Here is an 11,749-nt window from a genome sequence, read left to right as displayed (position 1 = left end):
TTCCTCCCCCCATCTATGGTTACAGCCCCTGATATTGATTCCCCCCCCCATCTATGGTTACAGTCCCTGGTATTGATTCCTCCCCCCATCTATGGTTACAGCCCCTGATATTGACCCCCCCCCCCCCATCTATGGTTACAGTCCCTGATATTGACCCCCCCCCCCCATCTATGGTTACAGTCCCTGATATTGATTCCTCCCCCCATCTATGGTTACAGCCCCTGATATTGATTCCTCCCCCCATCTATGGTTACAGCCCCTGATATTGATTCCTCCCCCCATCTATGGTTACAGCCCCTGATATTGATTCCTCCCCCCATCTATGGTTACAGCCCCTGATATTGATTCCTCCCCCCATCTATGGTAACAGCTCCTGATATTGATTCCTCCCCCATCTATGGTTACAGCCCCTGATATAGATTCCTCCCCCCCCCCCATCTATGGTTACAGCCCCTGATATTGATTCCTCCCCCCATCTATGGTTACAGCCCCTGATATTGATTCCTCCCCCCATCTATGGTTACAGCCCCTGATATTGATTCCTCCCCCCATCTATGGTTACAGCCCTGATATAGATTCCTCCCCCCCATCTATGGTTACAGCCCCTGATATTGATTCCTCCCCCCATCTATGGTTACAGCCCCTGATATTGATTCCTCCCCCCATCTATGGTTACAGCCCCTGATATTGATTCCTCCCCCAACTATGGTTACAGCTCCTGATATTGATTCCTCCCCCATCTATGGTTACAGCCCCTGGTATTAATTCCTCCCCCCCCCATCTATGGTCACAGTCCCTGATATTGATTCCTCCCCCCCCCCATCTATGGTTACAGCTCCTGGTATTGATTCCTCCCCCCATCTATGGTTACAGCTCCTGATATTGATTCCTCCCCCCATCTATGGTTACAGTCCCTGATATTGATTCCTCCCCCATCTATGGTTACAGCCCCTGATATTGATTCCTCCCCCATCTATGGTTACAGCCCCTGATATTGATTCCTCCCCCATCTATGGTTGCAGCCCTGATATTGATTCCTCCCCCCCCCATCTATGGTTACAGCTCCTGATATTGATTCCTCCCCCATCTATGGTTACAGCTCCTGATATTGATTCCTCCCCCATCTATGGTTACAGCTCCTGATATTGATATCTCAGACCTTTCTGATAACCTGCAGGCAGCGTCTTCTCACACACTTCAGAGCTTCCAAATTCTGGGTTCTGAGTTCGGAGGAGACACACAGAACAATGTCCGCAGTTCTCCGTTAGCCGGCAGGCGGTGCACGACCCGCAGCCCCTAATCTGTAAATAAGGAGACGTCACATTGCTACATACAGGAGGACACGTCACATTGCTATATACAGGAGGACACGTCACATTGCTATATACAGGAGGACACGTCACGCTGTTATATACAGGAGGACACGTCGCGCTGTTATATACAGGAGGACACGTCGCGCTGTTATATACAGGACACGTCACGTTGTTCTATACAGGAGGACACGTCACGTTGTTCTATACAGGAGGACACGTCACGTTGTTCTATACAGGAGGACACGTCACGTTGTTCTATACAGGAGGACACGTCACGTTGTTCTATACAGGAGGACACGTCACGTTGTTCTATACAGGAGGACACGTCACGTTGTTCTATACAGGAGGACACGTCACACTGTTATATACAGGAGGACACGTCACGCTGTTCTATACAGGAGGACACGTCACGCTGTTCTATACAGGAGGACACGTCACGCTGTTCTATACAGGAGGACACGTCACGTTGTTCTATACAGGAGGACACGTCACGTTGTTCTATACAGGAGGACACGTCACGTTGTTCTATACAGGAGGACACGTCACGTTGTTCTATACAGGAGGACACGTCACACTGTTCTATACAGGAGGACACGTCACACTGTTATATACAGGAGGACACGTCACACTGTTATATACAGGAGGACACGTCACACTGTTATATACAGGAGGACACGTCACACTGTTCTATACAGGAGGACACGTCACGCTGTTATATACAGGAGGACACGTCACGCTGTTCTATACAGGAGGACACGTCACGCTGTTCTATACAGGAGGACACGTCACGCTGTTCTATACAGGAGGACACGTCACGCTGTTCTATACAGGAGGACACGTCACGCTGTTCTATACAGGAGGACACGTCACGCTGTTCTATACAGGAGGACACGTCACACTGTTCTATACAGGACACGTCACACTGTTCTATACAGGAGGACACGTCACGTTGTTCTATACAGGAGGACACGTCACGTTGTTCTATACAGGAGGACACGTCACACTGTTCTATACAGGAGGACACGTCACACTGTTCTATACAGGAGGACACGTCACACTGTTCTATACAGGAGGACACGTCACACTGTTATATACAGGAGGACACGTCACACTGTTCTATACAGGAGGACACGTCACACTGTTATATACAGGAGGACACGTCACACTGTTATATACAGGAGGACACGTCACACTGTTATATACAGGAGGACACGTCACGCTGTTATATACAGGAGGACACGTCACGCTGTTATATACAGGAGGACTCTCACCTTTAGGAGCTTCTGCTGCTTGTTGTAGGCCCGTCTGGAGGCTGCGAGGAAAGAAAATATTCAGATAAAGGTCAGAACCAAAATATAATGTGTACAGAAGGGGGGGGGGGGTACTAAGTATGGCCGCCATAATAACAGGTATTAGGTTCTCACATCTGCAGTCCGCACAGTACCACACCGTCTGCTTGGATTTACCAAACTCCACTCCGGTAAACCAAGAGTTACAGCCGCTACAGCACCTGGAAAACAAGAGGATGGGGTTAATATACAGGAAAGTACCAACTAACCAATAATTCTATATACCATACCTCTGTATACCACCACTCTATATAGTCTACTACAGAGTTTACCAACCAGGGTGCCTTCAGCTTTTGCAAAACTACAACTCCCAGTTATACCAGTTATGGGAGTTGTAGTTTTGCAACAGCTGGAGGCATGCTGGTTGGAAAACACTGGTCTATGATGTCACAGGGAGAGGCTTCATTACATGAATGTCACCCAGCTTTTCTAAATCCTTAAAAGGGGTACTCCGGAGGAAAACATTTATTTTTATTTTTTTTAAATCAACTGGTGCCAGAAAGTTAAACAGATTTGCAAATAACTTCTATTAAAAAATCTTTACCCTTCCAGTACTTATTAGCTGCTGAATACTACAGAGGAAATTCTTTTCTTTTTGAATTTCTTTTTTGTCTTGACCACAGTGCTCTCTGCTGACACCTCTCAGGAACTGTCCAGACTTGGAAAAAATCCCCACTGCAAACCTATGCTGCTCTGGACAGTTCCTGACACGGACAGAGGTGTCAGCAGAGAGCACTGTGGACAAGACAAAAAAGAAATTCAAAAAGAAAAGAATTTCCTCTGTAGCATACAGCTGCTGATAAGTACTGGAAGGGTAAAGATTTTTTTTTAATAGAAGTGATTTACAAGTCTGCTTGACTTTCTGGCACCAGTTGATTAAAAAAAAAAAAAATAATGTTTTCCACCGGAGTACCCCTTTAAATGGTAACTATGCTGACAGTCATGGGAGTCATAATGGCTGTAGAAGAGAAACTGAATAAAGGATTTAGCCATATCACTTATTTTCATGATAATATCCAAGTGTCACAACAAACCCCAGGTAACAATGCTGTGTGAACCCAGCCTTAGTCTATTACAGCATATCCCAACCAGTGTGCCTCCAGCTGTTGCAAAACTACAACTCCCAGCATGCCCGGACAGCCAAAGGCTGTCCGGACATGCTGGGAGTCGTAGCTTTGCAACAGCTGGAAGTACCCTGGTTGGAAAAAACTGGTCTACTAGAGACATGGCTGCTCTCTTCTAGAAACAGCGCCACACCAGTCCATGGGTGGTGTCTGGTATTGCAGCATGGCTCCACTGAATGAAATGGGGGTCCAAGTTGCAATACCACAAACAACCTGTGAAAATCTGTGGGCGCTGTTCTTGAAATAAAGTGGCCATGTTTTTATACCGCAACTTTGTGGAAGTCAGATCATCTTCTGTAACTGCAAGCTCTGACTACGTAGTCTGTAACCATGGCGACACACAGGTCTGTGCATGAAGTCTGCTCTACGTTATAAACTTAGTTTGGGGATAAGGGACATGGCAGAACAGGATCCCCAGCCCCCTCAGTCTAGCCATACTACAAGCCCCCTCACCACATACTACAAGTCCCAGCAAGCCATAGACTGGTAAGTATCCTCGGCATGCACGTAGAGGGATCGGCTTATGATGCCCACTGCCCTATACATGGCATACACGTCTTACCCAACCTGTGGCTCTCCGGATGCTGCAGAACTACAACTCCCATCATGCACATTGCAACAGATTGAGGAGGACAGGTTGGGGAACTCTATGGTAACCCGTAGTTGCCTCCTGTGCACACTATGTCGCCCTCCACGACGTGTCAGCTTTAACTTACATGACTCGCGATGACTCCGGCTCCTTCCCATTCTGCAGCTTCTTTTTGGGATCGACCTTCTCCTCAGGACACTTCTCCTTCTTCTCCACAGGAAGAGACGACTTCTGACTTTTAGCGCTGGTCTTAGTCTTGCTCTTTGGCTGTTTCGGAGATCGCATATAATTCCGAAGAGGTCTTCTCTGGGGAGGAAAAAAAATGTAAAAGAAAAAGTTTATAGATGGGCAGTGGGCGCCGATAAAGGCGGCGAGGAGAAAAAACATGGCTGCTTCCTGCTAGTAACTCCCTCTGATGACATCATTGTAATCACCTCTGATGACATCATCGTGCAGCTTTGTAATCCCCTCTGATGACATCATCATGCAGCTTTGTAATCCCCTCTGATGACATCGTGCAGCTTTGTAATCCCCTCTGATGACATCATCATGCAGGTTTATCACCTCTGATGACATCATCATGCAGATTTATCACCTCTGATGACATCATCATGCAGATTTATCACCTCTGATGACATCATCATGCAGATTTATCACCTCTGATGACATCATTATGCAGATTTATCACCTCTGATGACATCATCATGCAGGTTTGTAATCACCTCTGATGACATCATCATGCAGCTTTGTAATCCCCTCTGATGACATCACCATGCAGCTTTGTAATCCCCTCTGATGACATCGTGCAGCTTTGTAATCCCCTCTGATGACATCATCATGCAGGTTTATCACCTCTGATGACATCATCATGCAGATTTATCACCTCTGATGACATCATTATGCAGATTTATCACCTCTGATGACATCATTATGCAGATTTATCACCTCTGATGACATCATCATGCAGATTTATCACCTCTGATGACATCATCATGCAGATTTATCACCTCTGATGACATCATCATGCAGGTTTGTAATCACCTCTGATGACATCATCATGCAGGTTTGTAATCACCTCTGATGACATCATCATGCAGGTTTGTAATCACCTCTGATGACATCATCATGCAGATTTATCACCTCTGATGACATCATCATGCAGATTTATCACCTCTGATGACATCATCATGCAGATTTATCACCTCTGATGACATCATCATGCAGATTTATCACCTCTGATGACATCATCATGCAGATTTATCACCTCTGATGACATCATCATGCAGATTTATCACCTCTGATGACATCATCATGCAGATTTATCACCTCTGATGACATCATTATGCAGATTTATCACCTCTGATGACATCATCATGCAGGTTTGTAATCACCTCTGATGACATCATCATGCAGCTTTGTAATCCCCTCTGATGACATCACCATGCAGCTTTGTAATCCCCTCTGATGACATCGTGCATCTTTGTAATCCCCTCTGATGACATCATCATGCAGGTTTATCACCTCTGATGACATCATCATGCAGATTTATCACTGATGACATCATTATGCAGATTTATCACCTCTGATGACATCATCATGCAGATTTATCACCTCTGATGACATCATCATGCAGGTTTGTAATCACCTCTGATGACATCATCATGCAGGTTTGTAATCACCTCTGATGACATCATCATGCAGATTTATCACCTCTGATGACATCATCATGCAGATTTATCACCTCTGATGACATCATCATGCAGATTTATCACCTCTGATGACATCATCATGCAGATTTATCACCTCTGATGACATCATCATGCAGATTTATCACCTCTGATGACATCATCATGCAGATTTATCACCTCTGATGACATCATCATGCAGATTTATCACCTCTGATGACATCATCATGCAGATTTATCACCTCTGATGACATCATCATGCAGCTTTGTAATCACCTCTGATGACATCATCATGCAGGTTTGTAATCACCTCTGATGACATCATCATGCAGGTTTGTAATCACCTCTGATGACATCATCATGCAGGTTTGTAATCACCTCTGATGACATCATCATGCAGATTTATCACCTCTGATGACATCATCATGCAGATTTATCACCTCTGATGACATCATCATGCAGATTTATCACCTCTGATGACATCATCATGCAGATTTATCACCTCTGATGACATCATCATGCAGATTTATCACCTCTGATGACATCATCATGCAGATTTATCACCTCTGATGACATCATCATGCAGATTTATCACCTCTGATGACATCATCATGCAGATTTATCACCTCTGATGACATCATCATGCAGATTTATCACCTCTGATGACATCATCATGCAGCTTTGTAATCACCTCTGATGACATCATCATGCAGGTTTGTAATCACCTCTGATGACATCATCATGCAGGTTTGTAATCACCTCTGATGACATCATCATGCAGGTTTGTAATCACCTCTGATGACATCATCATGCAGGTTTATCACCTCTGATGACATCATCATGCAGATTTATCACCTCTGATGACATCATTTTTTACCTTATCAGCCGCTAATACAACACCGCGCTTGAAATCGAACCAGGACAGATCCACCGAGTCCCCCAGATACTTGGACAGCTCATTCCTGCTCCTGAAGCGTTGACCTTCGGGGCTAAAAAAGAAGGCAGAAAAGGTAATTATTGGAGGGGACCACCAAGCTTTCTAGAAATCCTGAATGGCACATCTGTCTCCTCATGCAGAATACAGGCCTAAGAATCAGTACAACTGGGCTAATTTGTCATTCCTGATCTGGAAAAGCTGGGTGTCTACTAACAAGGGAGCTCTACCGGCCATCACTCAGCTTTCCTACGAAGAGAGAAGAAAAATGCTGAAGGGATTTGTTCAATCTATTTCTAGTGAGCCGGCCTTCATAATCTCCCTGAAGTACAATCTGTATATTACATCAGAGGTTTTTCACTCAGCTTTTCTAGAGCCCAGCAGAACATATACTTCCCATAGTATTTAATTATTTCACCATTCAGTAGCCCAGGAATGTTGAGTCCACCCCAGGGTTATGTCACCCAGCTTTCCTAGAAACTTAAATAATATCAGTCCCTTTTCCATAGTATTGAATACATTCAGGGGCCCAAGAAAGCCAGATGAAAATAAAACAGCAGATTCTGCATAGCTTGGTAACTACTACTGACAATCAATATTGTCTCCATTACAGGAGTTAATTTCACCCAGCTTTATTAGAACCCTGAATAACATATCTGGGTCTGATTGTATAGTAAAGCCATTCAGGAGGCCAGAAAAGCAAGGTTGAAGCATGACTGGGAAAATAAGGACAACATTATAGTGGTTATGTCACCCAGCTTTTCCACATATACTTTCAACAGTATTGAATAACTTTGCCATTCAGAGGCCCAGGAAATCTGAGTCAACATAAAGCTGGACAGATCACAGGATATTCGGTTACAAAAAAATACTGGCCACAATTACAGCTCTTACAGCTTCCTAGGAGCCCAGGAAAGCTGAGTCACAGGGTCTATAACAAGGTTTCCAAACCAGAGAGCCAAAGACTGTCCGGGCATGCTGGGAGTTGTAGTTTTTCAACAGCTGGAGGCACACTGGTTGGGAAACACTGCCCTATAAGGATGGTGGTGACAACAAATATGGCTGCTATTGCAGCTCCTACAGCTTTTCCTAGAGCCCTGGATGACATATACTGTCCATATAACGCTGACATTCAGGAGCCTAGGAAAGCAGAGTCACAAGGCCTATAAGGGTGGGTGCGACAACAAATATGGCCGCCATTATGATGGCGATAACAAATATGGCAGCCATCACAGCTCCTACAGCTTTCCCAGAAAAACATATACGTTCATAAACCGGTAACATTCAGGAGCCCAGGAAAGCCGAGTCCCAAGGCCTATAAGGATGGAGATGACAACAAATATGGCTGCCATTACAGCTACTTGTAGCCCTGAATAACATATACTGTCCATGTCAGGAGTCCAGGAAAGCAGAGTCACAAGACCTTTAAGGATGGGGCAACAACAAATATGGCTGCCATTACAGCTCCTACAGCTATATACTGCTCATATAACGTTGACATTCAGGAGCCCAGAAAAGCTGAGTCACAAGATCTATGAGGATGAAGGCAAAAACAAATATGGCCGCCATTACAGCTCCTATAGCTATATACTGCTCATATAATGTTGACATTCAGGAGTCCAGAAAAGTTGAGTCACAAGATCTATGAGGATGAAGGCAACAACAAATATGGCCGACATTATGTTGGCGATAACAAATATGGCCGCCATCACAGCTCCTACAGCTGTATACTGCTAATGAAACATTGACATTCAGGAGTCAAGAAAAGCCAAGTCACAAGGCCTATAAGGACGACCGTTTTGGTTGCCACCCAGCTTTTTCTGGAACACTGAGCACGTCTCCCCCTCCCCGATACCTTTGATAGTAGGTGTCGGACTGTCCAGAAGTTGCTCCAGATTTGCGGATGACGGTGCGTCTCTTCCAGCCGGGACCCAGGATCGGCCATTCCTCCCAGCCCTCGGACATGGTGGAGGGAGATGCCTGGAGACAATAAGGAGAAGATGATCAATGAGCCTGGAAGTGGCGAGCAGCTGCAGCGGTACTAAGACGTGGGGGGTGGGGGACTCACGCTGGAGACACACATGGATGCTCCTCGCTCTCCGGAGTCTCTGACTCACTACATTCCTGCTGCTCCAGCCCACAGCACAGGAGGAAGCGCAGCAGACAGGAACACCCTGCAGAGCGCTGCCAGCACCCATCAGCCCCGCACCACAGACGCAAACTACAACTCCCAGCATGCCCTGACAGACGCAGCTTCCATCAGCTCAGCCGGGAAACTACAACTCCCAGCATGCCCTGACAGACGCAGCTTCCATCAGCTCAGCCGGGAAACTACAACTCCCAGCATGCCCTGACAGACGCAGCTTCCATCAGCTCAGCCCCGCACCACAGACAGAAACTACAACTCCCAGCATGCCCTGACAGACGCAGCTTCCATCAGCTCAGCCGGGAAACTACAACTCCCAGCATGCCCTGACAGACGCAGCTACCATCAGCTCAGCCGGGAAACTACAACTCCCAGCATGCCCTGACAGACGCAGCTACCATCAGCTCAGCCGGGAAACTACAACTCCCAGCATGCCCTGACAGACGCAGCTACCATCAGCTCAGCCGGGAAACTACAACTCCCAGCATGCCCTGACAGACGCAGCTTCCATCAGCTCAGCCCCGCACGTCAGCTGGGAAACTACAACTCCCAGCATGCCCTGACAGACGCAGCTACCATCCACACAGCTCTGCACGACAGCCGGGAAACTAAAACTCCCAGCATGCCCTGACAGACGCAGCTTCCATCAGCTCAGCCGGGAAACTACAACTCCCAGCATGCCCTGACAGACGCAGCTACCATCAGCTCAGCCGGGAAACTACAACTCCCAGCATGCCCTGACAGACGCAGCTTCCATCAGCTCAGCCGGGAAACTACAACTCCCAGCATGCCCTGACAGACGCAGCTTCCATCCACTCAGCTCTGCACCACAGCCGGGAAACTACAACTCCCAGCATGCCCTGACAGACGCAGCTTCCATCAGCTCAGCCCCGCACGACAGCTGGGAAACTACAACTCCCAGCATGCCCTGACAGACGCAACTACCATCAGCTCAGCTGGGAAACTACAACTCCCAGCATGCCCTGACAGACGCAGCTACCATCAGCTCAGCCCCGCACCACAGACGCAAACTACAACTCCCAGCATGCCCTGACAGACGCAGCTACCATCAGCCCGCCACCACAGCCGGAAAACTACAACTCCCAGCATGCCCTGACAGATGCAGCCCCCATCCACTCAGCACGACAGTGGGGAAACTACAACTCCCAGCATGCCCTGACAGACGCAGCTCCCAGCAGCTCAGCACGACAACCGGGAAACTACAACTCCCAGCATGCACGGACAGCCCAATGAAACATTTAGGGGGAGATTCTTCAAGACCTGTGCTGAGAAATAGTTGACCAGTTGCCCATGGCAACCAATCAAATGGCTTCTTTTAGTTTTTCAGAGACCTTTTCAAAAATGAAAGCAGCGATCTGATTGGTTGCTATGGGCAACTGCACCGCTCCTCCTCTACACAGGTTTTGATAAATCTTCCCCTTAGCCTCTATTTCTTGGAGACGTGATAACTTTTATTTAGTGGAGTACACCTTTAAGAAGGTTGAGCACCCCCATTACAATGGTGATTGTGGAAGTAGTAACAGTATTAATAGGGTGGTAACAGTAGTAGTATTAATAGGGTGGTAACAGTAGCAGTAGTATTAATAGTGGTGGTAACAGTAGCAGTAGTATTAATAGTGGTGGTAAGAGTAGTAGTATTAATAGTGGTGGTAAGAGTAGCAGTATTAATAGTGGTGGTAACAGTAGCAGTATTAATAGTGGTGGTAACAGTAGCAGTATTAATAGTGGTGGTAACAGTAGCAGTATTAATAGTGGTGGTAACAGTAGCAGTATTAATAGTGGTGGTAACAGTAGCAGTATTAATAGTGGTGGTAACAGTAGCAGTATTAATAGTGGTGGTAACAGTAGAAGTATTAATAGTGGTGGTAACAGTAGCAGTATTAATAGTGGTGGTAACAGTAGCAGTATTTATACTGATGGTAACAGTAGTAGTATTTATAGTGGTGGTAACAGTAGTAGTACATATAGTGGTGGTAGCAGTATTAATAGTGATGGAAACAGTAGAAGTATTAATAGTGGTGGTAACAGTAGCAGTAGTATTAATAGTGGTGGTAACAGTAGTAGTATTAATAGTGGTGGTAACAGTAGTAGTATTAATAGTGGTGGTAACAGTAGTAGTATTAATAGTGGTGGTAACAGTAGTAGTATTAATAGTGGTGGTAACAGTAGCAGTATTAATAGTGGTGGTAACAGTAGTAGTATTAATAGTGGTGGGAACAGTAGTAGTATTAATAGTGGTGGGAACAGTAGTAGTATTAATAGTGGTGGGAACAGTAGTAGTACTAATAGTGGTGGGAACAGTAGTAGTACTAATAGTGGTGGGAACAGTAGTAGTACTAATAGTGGTGGGAACAGTAGTAGTACTAATAGTGGTGGGAACAGTAGTAGTACTAATAGTGGTGGGAACAGTAGTAGTACTAATAGTGGTGGGAACAGTAGTAGTATTAATAGTGGTGGGAACAGTAGTAGTATTAATAGTGGTGGGAACAGTAGTAGTACTAATAGTGGTGGTAACAGTAGTAGTATATATAGTGGTGGTAGCAGTATTAATAGTGGTGGGAACAGTAGTAGTATTAATAGTGGTGGTA

The 11,749-nt window shown here is 45.9% G+C and overlaps 1 protein-coding gene across 1 annotated transcript; it reads right to left on the bottom strand.

The window, feature by feature from the left end:
- Positions 1 to 1,130: 1,130 nt before the first annotated feature.
- On the bottom strand, positions 1,131 to 9,323 carry LOC130345155 (methyl-CpG-binding domain protein 1-like). Its single transcript, XM_056554487.1, has 7 exons — positions 9,063 to 9,323; positions 8,850 to 8,974; positions 6,938 to 7,049; positions 4,503 to 4,681; positions 2,738 to 2,823; positions 2,585 to 2,625; positions 1,131 to 1,301 (listed from the first exon to the last, which is right to left on the bottom strand). Exons 1-7 carry the CDS (start codon positions 9,075 to 9,077, stop codon positions 1,131 to 1,133), a joined length of 729 nt encoding a protein of 242 aa, XP_056410462.1. The 5' UTR covers positions 9,078 to 9,323.
- Between the last annotated feature and the right edge of the window lie 2,426 nt (positions 9,324 to 11,749).

The sequence above is a fragment of the Hyla sarda genome, unplaced genomic scaffold (genome assembly GCF_029499605.1).
Source record: "Hyla sarda isolate aHylSar1 unplaced genomic scaffold, aHylSar1.hap1 scaffold_746, whole genome shotgun sequence".
NCBI classification, from domain to species: Eukaryota; Metazoa; Chordata; class Amphibia; order Anura; family Hylidae; genus Hyla; species Hyla sarda.
Note: the sequence above shows the minus strand (reverse complement) of the source record. Positions and strands in the feature narration are given on the sequence as shown.

Bases quoted from the DNA above. Each gene is read 5' to 3' on its own strand.
- LOC130345155 (XM_056554487.1), bottom strand. The intron at 2,626-2,737 runs GTGAGAACCTAA...CTTTCCTCGCAG, and splicing joins GTACTGTGCGGACTGCAGAT to CCTCCAGACGGGCCTACAAC. The intron at 1,302-2,584 runs GTGAGAGTCCTC...CCTTATTTACAG, and splicing joins AGCAGCAGAAGCTCCTAAAG to ATTAGGGGCTGCGGGTCGTG.